The following is a 22,163-nucleotide window of genomic DNA, read 5'->3' as shown; positions in this document are numbered from 1 at the left end:
CCCACAACGATACAACCTTGTACAAAAACAATCCCACCCATGGCTCCGCCCTCCCATTTTTGTCACGCAGTCACCATGAAAGATTGCCATGGGAAGCACCAGCCACATCCTTCCTCTGCCGTTGCTGTTTCTGTGTGATAAGCCCGATTACCTCTTAGTGTGTCCATTATCCCTGAATTTATAATCCCGACAATTTTATCCTATAGACAAAAAAGTAATTTTTTTTTTCTTTTATTAGCTGGTTTTAAATGCAGTTATTTTTCACTTGGTAACTTCAAGACAGTGTTCATGCTGCTTTCCTTCCCACTCTTTTTTTTCTTCTGCTCAGGATGATAAACAGACCTCAAGCCCACAGTAACTAGTTTGCATTGAGAGCAATTTGCTTACTACAGACTGGTATTTCTGTTTGTAGCTTGACCAGATTGTGAATATCCTCTTTGATCTGTGCTGCATTTGTGACATTTGCTCTGAAAGGGCAGGAAGCAGGGTGCTGCGCTCTTAAGTTTGTATTCCTCTGACTGCCCTGTTACAGGAAGCAGAAGTACAAGCTTCTCCAGGTGCCTGTGACCCTTACTATGAAAAGGCTTCATCTAGGAGGAGGAGCGTGACTTTGTTTTGGACTGTCTGAAGCGGATGGGGACTGGCAGTGACAGGTAACAGGATACTTTTGTCTCCCTCCCTTACACATAACTAAATGGAGACACAAAACTGTATTTTCCCCCATAGGTTTGTGCAGGTATGACGTGTAGCTCCCAAGAGGGAAAGATCTGTGCCCGTGAGACTGTGCATACCAGCACACACTGAGGCAATACAGGGAAAGAGAGGCACATGAACAAACCGGTTTAGGTTTGGGGCATACGCAGCCCATCCTGACCTAGTGTTCTCACATAAAAGGTCAACACCTAGTCGGCAACTGAGTACCTGCAGTAAACATGTAGTTCACATTGGTCATTAATGGTTTCACTTCAGTCTGTCTTAATATAAAAAAATAGGCTGTAGGTACAGAACACAATCCTCTGAAACAAGGTAATTCTACTAGGAAAATCACAAATTATTTTCCTTTATTTTCAGGTATCACAGAAGAACCCATAATTTCTGATACAGCCTGCTCAGCTGGGAACAGCTGTTAGTGTCCCAGAAGGGAATGAGAAACATAGACTAAGCTGAAACATTTAGGACCAAGATATAGAATTCCAGAAGGTAAGATACTGGACAGCTGATCTCAGGTGTCCCTACAGTATCCTGTCTTCTACAACAGCAAAACTGTGTGCTTAAGTCACTAATTACGGGAATGACTGCAGACATTTGTCTTTGTTTAGATTGAAGTCTTTTTAAAAATACATTTAGGATTTTATTTGTCTGGCTCTGCCTAAATAATAACACTAATAGTGAGATCTTATTTGCCTGCCTTGGTCTTAGTCTGCCTCTGATCTCAGGACTGTTTATTCAGGGTCTAAAACCATTCTACTGAAATTCATTTAAGATTATTCTGTCTCCCTCTCCAGTCTACAGCTCCATTAGTGTCCTTACTGTCACTAACAGACTCTCTCCCATATGGTGTCTTTCATTTAAAAAAAAAGCAGATCACCTCTATTAATTTTGAAGGAGTGTTTCTATGTGATGCTAAAATCTCCTCAGGGCATGTTCATAAGGGAATTTCCAAGATATGCCAGCAGAGACCAGTCTTGCCCCATTTTGTTCATCTGTAACCTGTCAAAAGGAAAGGCCTTGTAGGCCATGAATTTAAATGGGTGAGAGGGAGAGAAGAGAGGAAAGAGAATTCCTTGATTTTTATTTCCATGTCTCTCATAGGAGGCTTCATGGGCCAAGCTGTGTAAAAATTCAGACAAAAAGGAAAGGCAAGAATATGCAAGCAAGAGACATTTAGGGCTGTATTTTCTAACAATGGTGTCATTTTAGTGGGGAATTTCACAGGAAAATAGTGATCGTATCACTTACATCAGTACTAGATTCTTCTTTAGAGTTTACAGAAGAAGCAGCTACAAAGAAGCAGGCAGAACTACAGAGACACCCTGAGCTTTACAGATTTGTTTTAGGGACAATAGGAAGTTCTTTTCATAAACATTCAGTTCTTTTGGCCACAAACCCCTAAAATTAAGCAACAGCCCCTTTTCAGGGAATATCTGTGTACTGAAAAGACAAGATGATGCAAGGAGAGGATGTGAAAAATCACATACTGTGGTGGGTTGGCCTTGGCTGGCTGCCAGGTGCTCACCAAGGCCCTCTATCACTTCCCCTCCTCAGCAGGATGGGTGGGAGAAAATAAGATGAAAAAGAGCTTGTGCATCCTGATAAAGGCAGTTAATAAAGAAAAAGCAAAGGCCACATGCAGAAGCAAAGGTAAACAAAAAGATATATTCTCTACTTCCCGTCTGAAGGCGATATTCAGCCACGTTCTGGGAAGTAGAGCCTCAGTACATGTAGCAGTTGCTCCAGAAGACAAATGCCTTAATCCTAAATGTCCCTGCTCCTCCTCCTTTTTCTTAGCTTTTTATTGCTGAGAATGACATCATATGGTATGGAATATCCCTTTGGTCCGCTCAGGTCAGCTTTTCTGGCTATGTCCCCTCCCAACCTCTTGCCCACACCCAGCCTACTGGCCTTTGGAGTTGTCCTGGTTTCAGCTGGGACAGAGTTAATTGTCTTCCTAGTAGCTGGTATAGTGCTAATGCTTTGGGTTTAGTATGAGAAGAATGTTGATAACACAATGATGTTTTCAGTTGTTGTATACCAAGTCAAGGATTTTTCAGCTTCTCATGCCCAGCCAGCAAGAAGGGTTGGGGGGCACAAGAAGCTGGGAGGGGACACAGCCAGGGCAGCTGACCCAAACTGGCCAGAGGGGTATTCCATACCATGTGATGTCATGCCCAGTATATAAACTGGGGGGAGTTTTCCTGGGGGGATCCCTCATCAGGAACTAACTGGGCATTGGTCAGTGGGTGGTGAGCAATTGCATTGTGCATCACTTGTATATTCCAATCCTTTTATTCTTATTATTGTCATTTTAATATTGTTATTATTATTGTCATTATTAGTTTCTTCCTTTCTGTTCTATTACACTGTTCTTATCTCAACCCACGAGTTCTACCTTTTTTTTTCCCAATTATCTCTCCCTTCCCACTGGTTGCGGGGGGAGTGAGTAAGTGGCTGCGTGGTGCTTAGTTGCTGGCTGGGGTTAAACCACGAGAGGAGCGGGGGTGGGGAGGGGGGTGTTTGGAGAGACAGCCTTGATGCTGTGCGAGCACTGCTCAGCAGTAGCCGAAACACTGGTGTGTTATCAACACCTTTCTAGCTACAAAGCACAGCACTATGAGGGCTGCTATGGGGAGGTTAACTCCATCCCAGCCAGACCCAATACACATCCCTATGCAGATAGTGATGCTATACCATCCTACGTATGTATTTTTCCTTTATTTCCCTTCTCTTCCAGCCTGTGTCTACTGAAGCTTCTTGTTAGATGCCATTGATTTGTGCCCAAGTTGTTCCACTAAAGAACAATATTGTTTCCCAAAAGTTCATCTTCTGCTCCCAACCCAATACCTGTATTGGATGACTAACACAAGGTTATCTGTCCTGTTATTTCTGTTCCGTGTCAGTTCTTGTGTCACAGGAAGCCTGAGAAACAGCAGCTGTAGTGGGAAACATCTTCTGTTTAATATCTTCATTAATGATCTGGATGATGGGGGAGAGTACACCCTCAGCAACTTTGCAGACAACACCAAACTGGGAGGAGTGGCTGGTACGCCACAGGGTCATGCTGCCATCCAGAGGGACCTCGACAGGCTGGAGAAATGGGCTGACAGCATCCTCATGAAGTTCAACAAGGGGAAGTGCAAAGTCCCACACCTGGGGAGGAATAGTCCCATGAACCAGTATATGCTGGGGGCCACCCAGCTGGAAAGCAGCTTGGCAGGAAAGGATCTGGGGCTCCTGGTGGACAGCAGGTTGAACATGAGCCAGCAGTGTGCTCTTGCTGCAAAGAAGGTGAATGGTATCCTGGGCTGCATTAGGAGGAATGTTGCCAGCAGGTCTAGGGAGGTGATCCTTCCCCTTTATTCAGCACTGTTAAGGCCACACCTGGAGTACTGTGTCCAATTCTGGGCTCTTCACTACAAGAGAGACATGAACATACTGGAGAGCATTCAACAAAGGGCCACAAAGATGATTAAGGGACTGGAGCACTTCAGATAGGAGAGGCTGGGAGAGCTGGGACTGTTTAGCCTAGAGAGAGAAGGCTCAGGAGGGATCTGATTAATGTATTTAAGTACCTGAAGGGAGGGTGCAAAGAGGATGGAGACAGGCTTTTTTCAGTGGTGCCCAGTGACCGGACGAGAGGCAATGGGCATAGACTGAAACACAGGAGGTTCCTTCTGAACATGAGGAAAGACTTTTTTACTGTGAGGGTGACTGAGCGCTGGAGTAGGTTGCCTAGGGAGGTTGTGGAGTCTGCATGCTTAGAGATATTCAAAAGCTGTCTAGACAAAGTCCTGGACCACTGGCTCCTAGTGGCCCTGCTTGAGCAGGGGTTTTGGACAAGATGACCCTCAGAGGCTCCTTCCAACCTCAAACATTCTGTGATTCTGTGGTTCTATGTTTCTTCGAAACCCTCCCTGTAGTTCCAGGATGACCACATCACATGGTATAACATCATTATCTGCGTAGAGATGTGACTTTACACAGCCTCTCCTTCCATCATCTTATCTTCTGAGTAGCCAGTATAACATCTAGACTGCAGGTAGGCTGTTCATTGCAAATATACAGCTGTTTACACAGACGTGCCTGAGATGTCAGTGGTGAGCACCTAAAACAAGTACCTTTGACTATGGTTTCTGTAGCTACAGCTCCCCTGCCACCTTCTACAGCAGGAGACGAAGAATAAATATGAGGACGGGGAGTGCAACAAGGAGGAGAGCAGCTGTTTCATGAGAAACTTCTTAGAATAGCTGCTTTTTGTGCAGTGCCAGTTCAAGCTGGCAAAAGAAGCACTGCACAGGAGAATATTGTACGTCAGATCTGGAATAGGGAACTGTGACTGCAGACCTTCAAGATGGCAATGACCACTAGAGACCTCTGTGGAGACCTGGAAATTGCACAGCTGTGACCAGTCAATAGCCAGCTCATTAATCTGCTGGACTTTGAAGGCTACTGATAAGTTTGTTTTCACAGGGCCTTAAAATTGCATTTGTCACTCTAAACTAAAAGTGTTCAAGAGTTGAGCAATAGAAAGGGATCCTTCCTCTGTTATGTTCCCAGAACTGATAAAGCTGTTTTTCAGTGTTTATGCAAGAGGTCTGAGCTAGGACTGTGACATTATGATTTTCATGAACTGGTAATTTATTAAAAGAGAATTAAAAAAAAAAAAAATCACCCAAAAGTCACTCCCAAAGTTACCACTATGGTGTTTATATTCCTTAATGATTCTAGCATAAATTACTTTTCCTAAAACTTTCACAGGGTATTTGGATCAGCAGTAGTAATTCCAGACAGCAACAGAGTGAATGTGTTTGGTACCTGTGTAAAGATGATCTCTATATAAGAAGATCAGAGGCTGAAGAGAATAAGAAACTCAGCATGCCTCTGCTATGTGAGACACAATGCTTTCCCAGTGCTTCCCTGCTATATGTCTGTAGCCTGGTATGAACAGTGAGTAGATCATGGACCTGAGAGTGTTCTGAGGAGCAGATGAGTGCTCCCTGGGAGCAAGGAATGGTGTGTAACACTTGTTGCTGAGCAGTTCCTGGAGTCAGAAGAACACTGGCTACCAAGGTGTGCAAGGAGTGGTGTGTGAAGCCGAGTCTTTCAGAAATGTCTTTGGAGGACTGGAGTAAGTCTGGGATGCAACTAGTTTTAGCCTCTTGAGAGCCTCCACCTCCAGGGTGAGACTACAATGAACACAAGTTTCTGTCGTGTCCAGATTTCCCTAGCCAGGAATAGTTTAGCTTCTTTTAGAGCAGAGCCTGGAGGCAAAGTAACATTTATACAGTGTGGTTGATCAGGAGACTAGGACCTTTTTTTGCTGTATCAAATAGTATGTTTCATTTCAGCATATCCAGTTTTGCCACATCAGTGAGCAGGATAGTACATTTGCTACTTGTGATAGTTGTGCTATGTCTTCCATATGAGCATATGAGATAAACAATTGGTCCATGCTCAATGGTACACAGACTGTCAAAGACATGACCTAAAAACAGAAGCCCCCAATACACAAGTGTATAGCCATACTTTCTTAAAGATAGCTTTTGCTCTTTTATGTGCCATTTCCCTTTCTTTGAAGAAAAGATAAGTCCTAGGTTATGCAATAAAAACAGGAGCACAGACAGGCAATGGTAGGTGGGGGAACCCTCATAATACCCTGCCCTCACTTTTCCCAGGCCCATCACAGAAGAGCAATTAGTTCATCAAAAGCTCATCTCTGCAAGCAATGAAGACAGAGGCACAATGGGAGGCAATTTCTGCCTTCAGCTGTCCCTTACAAGGGGAGTACCAGGTGACAGCAGCTTTTTGTGGTTTCCTTTCTCTGCTCATGAGGTTTTGCTGTGAAGTCCTTGGTCCAGCTCAGAACTGTATGCATTTGTGTGGCAAGGAAGAGAGGGATCCTGCAGTTAAGCAGTGTGTGGAGCAGGTGAACAGAAGCGCTGCAGGGTACACTGTTGCTTGTAAAGCTGCCAAGGGGCTGTTCCTCCCACAGTGGAAGATATGCCTGGTCCCCTGGGTATGTTTCCTCCCACCTGTACTGGTGCCATCCTCCTATGTCCATAATCAGAGGCTGGCATCTCCTCCCACACCAATCAATCTCTCACAGGGCACCTCTGTCTTTGGGTGGATCATGAGTGTGTGGAAGAACCTTGAATTCTCCCTCTTGGTTTGTATTCTTTTCTTGGTGCTATGGTGGGGAACTAGTGGCCCAGAACATGGCTGTGCTTCTGTAGTACCAATCTTAAGAAGTATCTGCTGCCTTTCACTAACCACAGCAGCAGTGCCTCAATTCTTATTGCTGATCCATGGGTTTGTATTTCTGAAGGCTTTTTGTCTTTGAAACTAGATGCTGCTGCACTGCTTGCTTTGTCCCTTTTCCTTCCAAAAAGTCCTGGCTCTATTCCCCCATTTCTCCCTTGTTTTAGTTCTGCTCTTCCTCTGCCCCTCTCCAATCTGTCTCACTTTTTTCAGAGACTCCATCTCTCACTCAGCCAAGGCGGGGATTTTATCTTAGTGTTCAACCCCCTCACTGTACCGTGTGATCACTCGCAGCACAGAAATATGTGGCTGCATCCTTGGATGTTACATTCTTGATGGTCATCACAGAATGATCATTATGATTTCTGTTTATCTCAAACTTGGCCTCATTGTAACCTTCCTCATAAGAGTTATGCATCCATGGAGAAGTACTGGCTACTAAATTCAGACCATTTCTTGGAGTCTGCTGGTACCACAACATATAGGCAAGTGTGGTATAATTCTGGTAGCAGGAGATGTCCACAGTCTCTCCAGCTCTGTTAAGGATTTCTGCTGGCCACTGTGTGATGAGCCTTCCGACACCAGCACCTGCATGAGTGAGAGAGAAAAAGAGAAAGGGAGGAGAAGAAGTACAGATGATGGCCAAAACAGGTCCTCTACCTCACACCAGCTCTGCATGGCTTGGATGAGAGCTGTGCTGCAGATGGATCCGTTGCCTCTCACCAGGTAAAAGAGCAAGCAAAAGAGTCAGCATGGCCCGTCAGCTGTCCCAGAACAGTGTGTTACTGCTCATTGTCAGTTAAGAGAGAAGAAGCTAGAGAGACTGATGCCCCTCCCCTTGTTCTGATCTTTCCATCAAGCTTGGGCAGAGAAGAGAGGAGACAGTCCACCTTTGATACCCTCTTTGGTGAGCCATTAAAAGCAAAGCTAAGTATTCATGTGACTGTAAGTTTTGCTTTAGCCTTTCCACAAGACAGGTAGTGTTCTGAGCTCTTGACAAAAATGTGGGATTGCTTGCAGACCAGTAAGTTGCTGGCTGAATGTTGTACTGTCTGTCATTCCATCATCATGCATGTCTGCATATTGGATCTGTCAGCCATGAACCTGGGAATATTGGCCTCATAAATGATTTTTTGACTCATTTGCACCTGTGGATAGAACTCAGGCCATCTTTCCAGAAGGGTCTATTCCAGTAAATGTAAACATATATTGTTTCAGTCCGGAGAGATGTTCTTAATACCTGAAAGGTGATACCTCACAACTCAGAACTTATGTTAGACAGAAGCAAAGATGATAGACCAAGATAGTGGAGGCACAAAAATCGTGTTTAATCACATCCTAATTTCTTCAGTTTTCCAGTGAGGGAAGCATGTTCCCTGCAGTTTAATCCTCCTGAGAGCTCTAATTCACTTTCTAATTGCAAAAAACAAGGCATCTCTGCCAGCTTTTATTTCTGAAAGCAAAAACTGTGGTTAGACATTAGCCTCAAGAACAGTCTGTTTCTTCTAGTCTGCCAAGTACAAGCCTTGCCTTAACCTATACCACTCTATTATTTTCTGAATATGTAAGGTTCAAAAAACTTACATTATTGTAGCTGATTCTTTCTTCACTAGTACTCTGAATGAAATATACATATTTAGTTTCAATTATCTTTTTCAGTAATCCTGATGTTGCATCTTCCAAACAATAAGGAATATTACTGAGGTTTTCTCTTTTTATTCCCACTTTGTTGATATCCCCCCTCCCATATTTGCCTGAAGCTCTAGAGAGATTCATATCTTCCCTTGACCTTTATGTATTTGTAGAAAAGGCATGTTCTGTCTGTGAGCCGAGTGATATTGTACTTTGTCTGGGCCTAAGGCTGAGCTCCTAGGGTCATACCAGAATTCAGAGCAGTGTGGATCTCACAAATTTTGGTAGTGAATGTTTCCTGTCTCACTTTTTCAATCCTGCTTTTTTAAGAAGTTAACACAAATTACCTGAGAAGCTATAGCTTCTTCCCAGACAGGAAAGAAAATATATTCTCTATGATGTGTAAAAGTTTTGTATGATGTCAAGTGTCATGGACACTTAGTATATGAGAATTAGGGTTTTGACCATGGCTCCTGTTCAGTCCCTGCCAATTCTTGCCACTGCAGGTTTTCTCAGGAGAAATTATTCCTTACCTGTGCTCCAGCAAGGTTGAGCCCTGTGCTGGGTGTATTACAGTTTCAGTGACTTGTCAAGGAATTGTAGACAATACAGAATTTGTTTTTTAATTACCTTCCATATCTTTTACATTTTTCTTTGAATTTTTGTGCTGCTTTCAAAGTCAATACAGCAGTTAGCAAATGAGTTTGACCAAATTTAATATGCCTTTATATTCTTTTATTGTTTTGACACGGATTATCCTTTAATGCATATTTTTAGCATTTACTCACTACAACCTATTCTTTTTGATCTTCCATGGAAGTCTTGTCTTGATTTTGCTTGTTCTTCATCTCATCTGAATTTACTGACATTTTGCCCTTTCACCTTACTGCTAGGACGGAACTCCTTGAGACACTTCCATGGACCATGTTGAGACAGTTCCATGGGACACTGCTGCTTTGATGAATGTCCTAAAATGACCCCTACATGTCTTGTGCATGGAGATACTACAGGATTTTTAGTTTGATTATTGTCTGTCAGGCTGGACCTGTTAAAAAACTTTTCTTCCAGTGGTAATCAGACCTCAAGTCCTGAAGGGAGAAACTATTTCAGAAACTTGATGGGAAATGAAACAGGCTATGGAGACTGTGGGAATTAATTCTAAGATTATGCTGTGTAAGAACTCTGAGACATGGCAAAATCATTTCAGTGCAGCTGGGCTGCACATTCTTCTCTAGTCACATGCATTAGAATTTACTACTCATTCCAGGATGAAGTTTTTTATTCAGAGTAACTTCTCCATTTTAGGAAACCAAAAAATGTTTGCACACTCTTGGAAAGAAGGAAGTATCTGGAGGATGCAACTCAGGACCTCTAGTGTGTCTCTCAGGAATTGCCTAACATGTTGCTGCCTTCTGAAGAGTAGCTAGCTTGACAGCCTTTTAGTTTTTCAGTTCAAAACGTCTAATTCTTTCAGTCTATTTTCTGCTAAGATTAAAGAAGAAACAAGGGAAAACACAAAAGTACCAAGATAAAAGCAGATATGGCCGAGCTTCCCAAATCAGAACCTGAACTACTGGATTTGGGGAAGAATAGATGTAAGAAAATAGAGGAATAACGTTATAAAAGGGTAAACAGGTTGCTGGCGAGTATGCTTGTCTGGCTATGCCTTGTGCCTGCTTCATTCAGTGTATCCGTGTCTTATGAAATTCCATTTCTAAGTGTTTCCCTGAGGGAGGGACTGTCTATTCTGTCCACATGTGTTTTGTGTATGGAGGTCTAAGTGCTAGGAACTAGAGTCAGACCACAGGTACCAGCAACTGGAGAGACCAGAGTGAGTGAACATAAGTGCCAGAAACTGGACTAGGGCCACAGGTAAGAGTGGCCATGTTCGTCATGCCAGCAGCTGGGGCAAAGGAGGGTATGTGAGTGTGTGATCACTAGAGAACATGAAGCCAGACTAGCTAACAAGTAAGTGAAGTGACCTGGGTTCCAGGTGTGTGTGTGTCTCTAATGGCAAGACCAGTGGGAGGTGGCAACTTGAGGGAGCAGGGGAGTCCCCGACATCTATTGGAGGGGGGTACAGAAAGTTTCTCTAGGGCCACTTGTTTGCAGACAATTCTTAGACAAATCCTTCCTCCTCAGGCTTGTCATCCCAGATTCCTTGCCCAGTCAGACCTGTGCTGCTCCTTTCACATCTCTTATCCCCAACCAGTCCATTCTAATTCCATTTCTAATCCAGCTGTGTCTGCTTATCTGGTGCAAGTTCCCCTTCCTCATCTATTCTATTTCACTGTGCCAGCCTCACTGGCTGCCACCTCTAAACTCCTTCCCCAGCTTTTTTAGACCACCTGACTTTCCATCTCACCACCTTTACACTTTTTCCAGCCCCTCTTTGGCCTCCCTTTTCTTTCCCAAACTCTCCAACCTTTATTCTCACAGCAAAGGGGCAGTTTCTAAGTTTGGAGATGTTAGAATTGCCCAGTAGGGGCCCAGTTTACACAGGCTTAGGGTGCACAGACCCTTCAGGGGAGGTTTTTTTGGCTGCTCACTACAGATCATGTGCTGGATGAGGTGGATTAAATTAATACTTTAAAATCTGATCTCTCCCATCTGCTATGTCCTTTCAGGGTCCTTCCTTTCCTTTCTGGTCTAGCCATTTCCTGAAGATTCCTGGGACGCAGTCTGTTTCTTACCTCAAAGGCTGTGGCAGTATATCCACTTCTGGCTCCATGTGGGACCACTGTTATTCTCATGCGTTTCCTACCCTTCTCCCCAGTACCATGGTCTCTCCTTACTTCATTATTCCCCCAGTGCCTCTGGCCCGCAGTCGTCCAGGATCCATCCGTAGTTCCTGAGCTCAGGCACTCTGAAAGAAGACATAACTTTCCTTCTTCTGAAAAAGAGAACTTAACAAAAACCAGAATAGCAGCAGGGTAAACATAAATATGCAGCTAGTGCTGCCACTGCCCCTGCCCCTCACCTTCCCATCCTTCCTTTCTTAATCCATGCTTTACACTACTATGAGGTCATGGGCCTTTTCCCCACCTGCTTGCTATTTTTTTTCCTTTCCCTAGCAGCTAATCTATGTTACCTGCTAGATCCAGGTGGATTCACCTGGATGTCCCTCAGGACAATCACCTCAGATGTCCCTGAGGAAGTGAAGGGGAAAGCTGATGATCATTGGTCACGGCCATTGCCCATGACCTGATTGCTCTGCGCCTGTGGTCTCTGATCACTCTTAGACCTACCACCATAGCTGAAATGACCACTGTCAAAGCTGTCACGGTACCAGTGAGATGATAACTTCACCATTGGCAGGAGCAAAATGGGACTCCAGCCCACAGATGTCGGAACCTCCTCCCTAGGGACTTGTTCCTTCTCCTCCCTTTCTCAGTAAGAGGGCCAGGAGTAAAGAAAAGCAGGTACCTGGCTCAGAAGACTTCCTAGATGGTTGCACAGTTCCCTATCCCCTAGCCCAGCAGTTCTAGGGCACTGCTCCTAGCATACACACCCAAACCAGAACAGGAGGGAAGGTTCAGGAGGAGCTGGTGTGAGGCTGCAGGGAACCCCACTTGTGTATGGTGGTTGTCAGTCCCCAGCACATCTATCTGTAAGGCTGTTTAAGTAAGACTTTTATTTATGCTATTATCTTCTTAAGAGGAGTGATAGGGCAGGAAGGTAGTGGCCAAGGAGCCAGGCAGTCATCAACATATCACTAAGCTGCAATGGTTTCTTTTATTTAATCAATGTAATTGCAAACCTTGGTGTAGACACTGAGATGACCTTTCAGAGCACACTCAGTTCCCTGTGACACGATTCCCTGGGGTTTTCCAATGCATACAGCTGGGCCACCTGAGTCACCCTGGAGAGAAAAATTTAGAAGCATGAGCTGATCTCACCTCGAAAGGTTTTGACCTGGTACAAAAAAATCCAGGGAATGCAAAATGAAGTGCCGCAAGTCCTGATCTGGGAGCACAGAAAGATAGCACCCCTTATTTGCTGACTCCCCTAATCCCAACAATTCACTGCTACTGCACTCAGTGCCCAGCAGATGTAGCTGGACCTGCTAGTTTGGGTGAAGTCCATTCTGTACTGAAACCCTGCTGAAGGATACTGTGTCAGAACAGAAAACCTGGAGATGAGGAGGCCTAAGCACTCTGCCAAGCTCTGACATATGCTGTGCACCTGAGGCACCCTCAAGTGTGTGACCCAGGGCTCTGTGCCGACATCAATGCTTACCTGGCATGAGTCTTTCCCACCATCCAGGAATCTTACACAGATCATGTTGCTGGTGATCTGGCCCGGGTAAGCCTCTTGGCACTTCTGGTTACTCAGCACTGGAGCTCTCAGTCACTGGAGAACCTTAGAGAAATTGGCTGCTGGGACAGCAGTGAAAATTAGGTTTTGTCTTGGGACTCAGCACTGTCAGTGAAGAGAGAAACCTGTAGATGTATATGTGAGAGCCATCCAGCAAAGCAGGGCGACCCCTTCACCTGCATGAGCAAATGCAAAGGGCATTGTTGATTGAGGCACACTGGCAGGACCGTTTGGGGAACATGCAGGCAGAACATGGAAAGGCTGCAAAGCAGGAGTGAAACGTACAGGGATCTCATGAGCCTGGCAGTAAAGGAGGAGAAGCGTGACCAGGTACGTGCAACATACACTGATACTCACAGCCACTGCTCAGCGTGTTTCCTCACCTTGAAAAAGGCACTTGGGCCCCTCCTTGGCACGGGTGCTGGGCAGACCTGTGGGTTGAATGTCAGCACTGTAGTCCATGGTGGTTGCCAGCTTGATCAACATAATGTCATTATCAAGGCTTCTTGAATCATATCTAGGATGGTGAATGATTAATGTGGCACTCCTGACTAGTTCACTGTGTTCTTTCACATCAGCGTTGTACTCTCCCATCCTGACTTGTATATGCCTGCAAAATTGCCAGCAGAGAAGAGCAGCCATTAACCATGGGTAGAACAACTTGGTGCCACAGGGGGACTGGCAGACACTTGGAATAGAGTAAGGGAGTGTTGCCCTAATCAAAGGTGCATGTGTCACAGAGCTCTAGGAGCTTTATGATTTCATGAAAGACAGAGTCTGGAGACCCTTGCTAGTTGGGTATCCTGTCCAGTGGATCCCCAGCTGGCAACTGTGGAATTGGTGCCAGAATAGATGGATCACTTCAGACACTGAGAGCAATGCTTAGGGAAGGAAGATTACATTTCCTATTGCAGAGGAGCATGATCCTTGATCTGTGCTCTCTCTGCAGAGGTATGCCCTAAAATTAGGACAAGAAAGATCCATGGAGAAAGTCTGGAGGAATGCAAATGTGCACAGAAGGGCATGTTAGGATGCACAGAAAAGGATGCCGAGAGTGCAGGTATATTAGAAAGATCATGTAATGCAGTGAGACAGAAGGTAGTGTTTCTCCTTTGGTTTCAGATACACCATGTGCTGCCACCTTGGATTCTCTTCTTTTGGTAGGCATCATATTCCAAATCTGGTGACTTTGCAAGATTTGACTAGAATCCAGATACACAACCCAATCCATACTTACAATTTCTAGCAGTGAGTAGCTGACAGGAACCACTGGTTGTTGGTGAGGGAACCACCGCAGAAGTGATACTCAACGTTCAAGGACACTGGTAGGGAACTGAATGCTCTGGGCAACTGTAGCATCCCACAATCTTGTTATCATCAGCGTCCCCAGGAAAAGCAACTGAGAGAAAGAGGACTGCGTTTCACAGCACCAGACCTGAATCCATTGTCTTAAAGTGTAGCAGTAGCCAATGAGCTACAGAGGAATTAGCAAGAGCCGAAAGAGTTTGAAACATCAGAAGTCTTCACAGCAATTCCTGAAATATCGTCCTGAGTTTTTTCTGTGCTACTCTGAAACATGAGGCTTTGTCTTTACCACCCTGAGTCAGGAGGAGAACAGAAGAGCCTAGAAGCTGCCAAAGAACTTCACAAACAAACGTGTGCAGTCTTCACACTGACACCTTCACTTCCATGGCACCTTTGGAACACGATGCAGTAGCTGTGTCATGGTGGAGAGCACATGGTGCACATTTGTGTAGGTTGAGAAATGGAAAATGGCAAATGCAGTTGAGAGTGTCAGCAGAATTTTAATTTGCTGGGGGGAAGCTAGGAGTGAGCAAGAGAGGAAGGAAGCCCTGGTAGTGAAGAAATCGGAGAGAACATGAAGGCTCGGCAGAGTTCGAGGCTGATGTTATAGCAGAATGTAAGAAAGAACGTGTAAGTTATTTGTTGAAACCACTAGAACAGTGGTCTCCAAACATTTTTCATTGTGCACCCCTATCAGTAAAATACTTTTGAGCACACACCCGGAGTATATGTATATTTAGTAATTGATAATTATATATGTGTAATACTGAAGTTCTAATGTTTTCTTCCCACATGCCAGTGGATCGTCATGCACACCCCCAGGGGTGCATGGACTCCCCTTTGGAGACCCCTGCGCTGGAACATTGTAAACCAGGAGCCTGTCTCTGACCATCGATTGGAGATGCAAAGAGCAGAAGATGCAAAACCCTTCCCCAGACACTCTCCTGGCTTCCAGCAACTGGGGACTTGATGATCCTAGGTCACATGGGGTGCCTTTCAACCAGCTCCTCCCAGGCAGGAGAGACTTGGGAAAAGAGAATCAATGGCACCTCCACCACCAAGCTCTGTGAGATGTACAAAGACTAGCTTGAGAAACTCCTCTGCTTTATGCTCCTGGGAAGCTTTATCTCTGTTAGCCTGCGGTCTCGCCAGGTTTCCTTTTCCCATGATCTTGCATCAGCCTGGACAAACCTATTTACTTTATCTGAGTCCAGTGGTGATACAGTTGACCGAAATACTTGAACTAGGAACATAGGTTTCTAGAAATGCAAGCTGCCATTGCTTGTCCATTGATAATACCTAACACATCTGCCCTCCATTCACCAATCCTCCTCCTTCCCGTGTCCCTGGAGCCACCAGCATCCTGCTGCAGCATCACTGCATTAAATGAGAAACTTGTCTGCAGCTGGAGATGTATCCCCGGAGCGTACTTTTTGAAAGACCCTGGAAAAAAACCTTACAATGGTCTGTTGAATGTTCAGCAGCATTGAGCAGGAGGCGGTATTTACATTTCAGGTAAGCATTCATAGTCTTAAAGAAAAGAAGGAGAGGCAGGAGGAGGTGTTCCAATTTCAGCCTGAATGAAAGAAGTCTGTTCATCATTCACAGCTCTCACTGAAAGGCCTGAAGGACTGTTCTGAAGCAGTCTGTCTGCTGAATGACCTCCAAGTTGTGCATCACAAACACCCCATTTGCCTTCATTTGAGATCAGTTTGCTCTATGAGCTGCCCTGCTGGCATGCACTGTGGAGTTCTAGGATTTATGGGAGCCTCTAGAAGGGGCCCTGAGAGGCACATAGGAGAATGGGAGGGACTTGGGTGAGGTATGTTCACCAGATGTCTGCCATCATAGCCTTAGGAACACCAGAACCACAGGAACTATGACCCAGGACTTCTGCCGTGAGCTCTGGCAGTAGCCTGGGAAGGGGTTAATAGTTGATTTAAGCAAGTAGCATAGAGAGTCTCAGAGACACCTTTTTCTTCAAGGAGAAAGGAGCCAGCCCTATATGATGCCTTTCCTGCTGTTAAGAATAACTGATCAGTTAAAGATCAGAGTAGATTAAATAAGTAACAAGTGAAAACACAGAAAGTACAAAGACAAAAGCAGGTATGGTTGAGCTTCCCAATTCAGATGCTGAATTACTGGATTTTCCTGACATTTGGGTGGGTACTAAACCAAATATTAAACCCTGTGAAAAGAAGGAAAAGGAAGCTGTCCTTCATAGCCTAGGTGTTACCTAATAGGTTATTAGAGCTATATCTCAGGAAAAATACTTTAAAATATCTGATGACAGCCTGTCTCTATGCCAATGGCATGTTTTGGACAAAGAAATTACAAATCCACAGGGACATCAAATTATACACTACTGTAGATTAGGAATTGTTCTTGCTCTGCTTAGTTAGGATGGGATTGGATAGCTTTGGTAATTTTTGCCATGCTTAGTCCTATTATGGATCTTTCCCTTCTCCACAGGAAGCCTCTAGTCCTTATTTGTTTCTCAGGATAAAACATGTTTGTAAGAAAACTGTGCACTGATACCAGTTTAAAGCCCAAGACAAGTCATGCATCTCCCTGGAGGAGTCCCTGGCCTTGGACTTGCCCTTTAACATGAAAGAAAATTTCCACCTGGACAGTGCCACTGTGTGTACCAGTCCTCCAGGGCTCTCAAAAAAATTGATTAAGAAATGGAGTAGAAAGATTATTCCTATTTAGTCTCTCATGCCATTTCAGCATCTCAAAGCGTATGATTTCTGTTCACTGTCACTTGAGGTTATCCCTTGTCTTTCAGGAGCTAATATGATGAAGTTGGCAGCTGCTTGGAAAATGATTATTCATCAAATGCATCAAGCTTTAGCAAACTCAGCATCGTGAGAGAAATTATCACTCTTTCAGAGAAGGATTTCAGAAGATCTCATGATTTGTGGTCACAGTATTTTTGTTTGTATACATTACCTCCATAAACATCAACGTTATATTGAAATCCTTCTGTAGCAAACATGAGTGTCTGTAGAACATTCCAATGCTAAATAAAAGACGTGGTTCAGTACTTGGGCCAATATTTTCATATAGATTAGGGGAGAGAAATTAGGAAAGGGAGAAATCTTTCAAAGAGAAATGTGGGTGTGCATTCCCACATTAAACTGTTTAACTTGGGAGGTGGGGGGGGGGCACAGAATAGGTTTTTTGTACTCACTTATTGAAATTACTTTTGAATAATTTTATTTGGGAGAACACTGTGTTCTATATGATAAAACCAGACACACATATTATTCAAGAAAAGGAATTTGCTAAAATAAACTTAACAAACTTAACGCTGAGAGGTTTTTTTTGGTTTTGTTTTGGGTTTTTTTTGTTGGTTTTCTTTTCCAAAATAAATGTATAGTATCTTACTGTCCATTACCTACAATATTCAGCATTTTTAATATGCATTTTTAAGAATGACACCATCAGCGCAGAGGAACCTCAAAGGGGTTTGAGGGTTGCTCTCAACAGATGCTGCGTGTAAGAATGAGACAGGCAAACAACTACACATCTTTCAAAGCCCAAACGTATTTTTAAATTGAAGGCTGCACTCTGAAATAATTTTAGATAGCTTTCTATCTTAGGAAAGGTTTATGATTAACAGATATGTTATTTGTACTTTCTAGCAGTGCCTGTTAATGCCCACATTTGGATCTTCAAATTTTCCACTGTGTACTTTTTGTCTGCAGAAAACCTTGGACTAGAGATAAGGCCATTTCAAAAAATGTATTTCTAGCAGCTCAGGCTTCCAGTCCACCAGTCTGGGCTTGAGGCTGTGTCAAGATCATGAAGTACATACTGTTTGTCACCTTTGTTGGTGTGGCTGGTAAGTATATTTTTTCCTTCTATTTTTGTAATTTATAAGGAAGCTTATTTTCTGAGGAAATTTACAAGGTAGTCTATTATGGGAAAGTGAAGTCCAGTTTCAACTTACAAAAGTTTTAAGGCAGAGGACTGTAACATCTTCTGACTGCTGTCTGTTCATAATTGCTTGTGTCACAAAATGGGGAATGAATGCCTTCACAGGTGTTCTTGACCCAGGAATACTGAAATGTGTCCATATGTTCAAAAAAAGACTGTCTTTCTCTTAAGGACTATGAGGTATAAAGATAACACCTCTGGCCCAGGAAGTCCTAAAGCTTCTCTAAATTTTTGGACTATGGGTGAGTGCTTCCCAACACTGCTACCATGAGTTTTTGTAGAAGTAGAGCCTACAAGTGAGATGCTTCAGTCAGTCACAGAGGCACAAGATTCCTTATGCCAGATGTTGACATATGCCACTTCTTATCCCCCAGTTGCCTTCCCCATCGACGCTGCCGCTGATGATGATGATGACAAGATTGTGGGAGGCTACACCTGTGCAGTGAACTCTGTCCCCTATCAGGTGTCCCTGAATTCTGGGTATCACTTCTGTGGAGGTTCCCTCATCAACAGCCAGTGGGTAGTGTCAGCTGCTCACTGCTACAAGTCGTAAGTAGAAAAAAATAAATTCTTCCATAACCTGCTTCTTTGTTCCAGTTCACTTCTAGCAGGAATTCTGAGCTGTGAGATCCAAATATGTAAGTGACTCCATTCTGACAGGAGACAGTCAAGGAATGGGTGGCTCATTCAGGAAGCTGGGCTGAGGCATCATAAGGGGTTTTCCACTTCTGCAAAAGTTTCTGTGAATGCAGAGCACTTTCTGAAGTGATAATGTGATAATCTAGCAATGAATTACGGGCTGTGATTTCTTATAAATTGCATTAATCTTGCTAAAACTTAGTTACTGGACAACAGGAAGAGGAATAAGGTCAGGGTGATAGCAGTTTGCTTTTTGCCAGAATGTTTGTATAAAGCACTGTTAGATATTCAACTTGTCCCAGCTCAGCAAAATAAACCTGCAGAAATTCACCACCTGTAGTGGGAGTGGGTAAGATCTCAGCGTGGATCCCCAGGACTTATTGCAGGACAAGACAGACAACCTGCATGGAAACAGCAACTACGGTAGCGATGTTGAAGCGAGTGCATGCAGTAACAGGGAGGTTCCCCATAACCTGTCGGTAGCAGTAACGTATACACCATTCCTTCTCTTTTCCAGTCGCATCCAAGTGCAGCTCGGGAAACATAACCTGGCACTCACAGAATCGTCACAGCAGTTGATTAGTTCAGCTGCAGTAATCCGCCACCCTGGCTACAGCTCCAGAACACTGGACAATGACATTATGCTCATCAAACTTGCCAAACCAGCCCAGCTCAACCGCGCTGTCCAAACCATTCCTCTGCCTACCAGCTGTGTGACCACAGGCACCACATGCCTAATCTCTGGCTGGGGCAACACACTCAGCAATGCCAGTGAGTACTCTGGGGAATGTACAGCATCGTGAGGGCCTGGGAGACACTCTAAGACCTCATAATTGGCTCCAAACAGTACAGGGTAAAGCACAGAGAAGTGCTGTGTGACAGGCCTTTTTGAGCAATCAGTCTGTGTAGGACAGTAACCATTTAACTGCCTTAAAGGCAAGCTTTTACAAGGTCCTTCCTCTTGTTCTGCGTTACGAACATGGAATCACTTAAGTCATCCATGTGCTGTTCATCAGCATGTTCACACTGCCATAAATTTTGTGGCCTGGCGCTATCAGCTGTGCAGTGCCAAGCACTGGCGATTTAACTAATGTCAATAGAGTTGTCAGTTCTCTGAGAACAAGATCAAGATCTGTGACTGTCGATCTAAAATTACTACAAGAGAGCTCCATGGTCAGAGATGTGGATGGTGACTGGTGTCTAATCCACTGACAACAACGAAACCTACACCAGAGGAGAGGATGGTTTTCCTGAGGCCCAGGTTCCCTGCAGCGTATGTGCTATAAGAGTAGCTCTTAGCTCCACACTTGCCAATTGATGATTTTCTAGGTATCAGAAAAATTAACATGGCTGCAGTGTAGAAAGGTGGACCCATGGGTAGAACCTGTTCTATCTAAACAAAAGGAATCCATGCTGTGATTACTGTTCAGAGGAAAAATGATGACTGCTAAACCAGGAAATTCAGTGATTACTTTTCTGCTAAGAAAGATCTTCTCTGGGCTCTGACATGAACTCAGAGATGTAATCAACCATCTCTCCCTCTTTTATTGTAGATGCGTATCCAGACACGTTGCAGTGCCTGAAGGCTCCTGTACTCTCCTCAAGCCAGTGCACCAAAGCCTACCCTGGGGAAATTACCAAGAACATGATGTGTGTAGGATTCATGGAGGGAGGAAAAGACTCCTGCCAGGTAAAACATCTGCCTCTCCTTTCACATATGTTTCTCTCCTGCCTTTTGCCAGTAGAAGAGGCCATCATGTTAGAGAATCTGCTATACTCACTGCACTAGCATGTCTGAATGCTGGTTTTTTGAACAACAGAGGAGGCTTAGGGTGAAAGTTGCTTATTGAGTGAGACTAGGTTTTTTTCCACTCAGTTAGTCATTGTCCCTTTTTTGAGTCAGCGAATACCTCTGCCCTATATCTCCACAAGCAGACTATGCCACCTCCTGCACCTTAGGCTATTGAAAATGGAGGAGTGCTGCACCAGAGAGTCAATATTAATCACAGTGACTTTAGAGCTTATGATGCAAATGTTAGTTTTGGACTCACTGAAAATGAAATAGCCAGTATGCCAAGATCCAGGCAGTCTGGAAAATGAACACACTTGACAATTGCTCTGCATTTTACATGTGCCTAGCTCCATGGAAATATTTGGCAGAATAATGTTTAAGACACACGTATCCTAAGTGTCTGCCAAGGACTGCATCCATCAAAAATAGGGAGCTTACTCATCCTTAGCTGTGGTGCCCTTGGAGATAAAGTAAGGCACAGTAGCATCAGGTGTAGAGTGGTAATCAGAAATGACCTTTGTAGAACTTCTGTGTAGAAAAAGCCCAATGGAGCTCCCTCGAATGTCAGTGATTTCTGGGACCTCTGGCTCACCACTTACGCTGATACCATTTGCTGAATATCTGTGTTCTTTATGTGCACAGGGGGATTCCGGTGGTCCAGTAGTCTGCAATGGGCAGCTCCAGGGCATTGTTTCCTGGGGTATTGGATGTGCGCAGAAAGGCTATCCCGGGGTTTACACTAAGGTTTGCAATTATGTCTCCTGGATCAAAGCAACTATGTCTGCCAACTGAGACACTCTCGTTCTATGTGACCCACTTTTTCTTCTCATCATTTTCTTTTGTTTTGGGACTGGGCATACAAAAATTATCAAAAAATAAAGACTTTCAGGCACCCTTTCTTTGTGCAACGTTTCTCTGGGTACTTCCATAGGCTACGGCATGGAGGACAAAGGCAAGGAATGTCACTCTGGAGAAAATATTTAATATTTGTAGTGCCTCTCAACTAGCAGGATCTTGGAACAATTTGCAGACTCATCTTCAGGTGTCTTTCAGTCAGTTACATGCAGCCATTTCTGGAGCAGAACAACTTTTCTGTTTATCAGCACATGCTCAGGTGCTACAAAACTACCTAAACCAGCTGAGGGAGTATGCTGAATCACACAGGCAGCATACTCCTACTGTAGAAAACAGCAGGCAGCAACACAAATGTTCCCCAGCCCCCTGCTCCCACCCCCAACAATATGACTTAACATTCCCTGGTGGAACCTCCCTGAAAGCTCTACTTGGGGAATGAAACAACCTCTTGCTAGGGCTCATTCTCTTCATGTACCAATGCCACTGGGGCTGCTGTCTATACCTTTTTGCTAAGTTAACTGGTCATGCTGGGCTTGCATAGTTTTCCTGGAAGAGTCAAAAGGTCAGAGATGTTCCTGGGTTCTGGTTTTATCTCCTTCTGACCCCAACTGGCACCGGAGTTGGAAGTCCATGATAAAGCTGCCAAAGTTGCCAAAAGGCTGTGTAGCTGTCTTCTGAAAAAGAAAAGGGAAATAGAGAGTTGGAG

The 22,163-nt window shown here is 44.2% G+C and overlaps 1 protein-coding gene and 1 gene segment (V, D, J or C); one reads left to right on the top strand and one right to left on the bottom strand.

Moving 5' to 3' along the window:
• The window catches only part of LOC115344013 (trypsin I-P1-like), a 56,406-nt gene extending 34,918 nt beyond the window's left edge, over positions 1-21,488 (top strand). The window contains exons 3-11 of the mRNA XM_041125009.1: positions 533-653; positions 1,072-1,200; positions 9,501-14,859; positions 15,029-15,744; positions 15,838-18,076; positions 18,546-18,720; positions 19,328-19,581; positions 20,364-20,500; positions 21,245-21,488. Coding sequence (XP_040980943.1) covers positions 18,037-18,076; positions 18,546-18,720; positions 19,328-19,581; positions 20,364-20,500; positions 21,245-21,394 — 756 coding nt within the window. The 5' untranslated portion in view covers positions 533-653; positions 1,072-1,200; positions 9,501-14,859; positions 15,029-15,744; positions 15,838-18,036 and the 3' untranslated portion in view covers positions 21,395-21,488. The remainder of the gene's footprint in view (positions 1-532; positions 654-1,071; positions 1,201-9,500; positions 14,860-15,028; positions 15,745-15,837; positions 18,077-18,545; positions 18,721-19,327; positions 19,582-20,363; positions 20,501-21,244) is intronic.
• On the bottom strand, positions 7,244-7,729 carry LOC121233454. The segment is given in 2 exon segments: positions 7,244-7,563; positions 7,699-7,729. Coding segments are annotated over 2 exon segments (351 nt in total).
• Positions 21,489-22,163: the final 675 nt, after the last annotated feature.

This window comes from Aquila chrysaetos, chromosome 7 (assembly GCF_900496995.4).
Source record: "Aquila chrysaetos chrysaetos chromosome 7, bAquChr1.4, whole genome shotgun sequence".
Taxonomy (NCBI): domain Eukaryota; kingdom Metazoa; phylum Chordata; class Aves; order Accipitriformes; family Accipitridae; genus Aquila; species Aquila chrysaetos.
The sequence above is the reverse complement of the archived record's forward strand: the minus strand, read 5'-3'. Positions and strand labels throughout refer to the sequence as shown.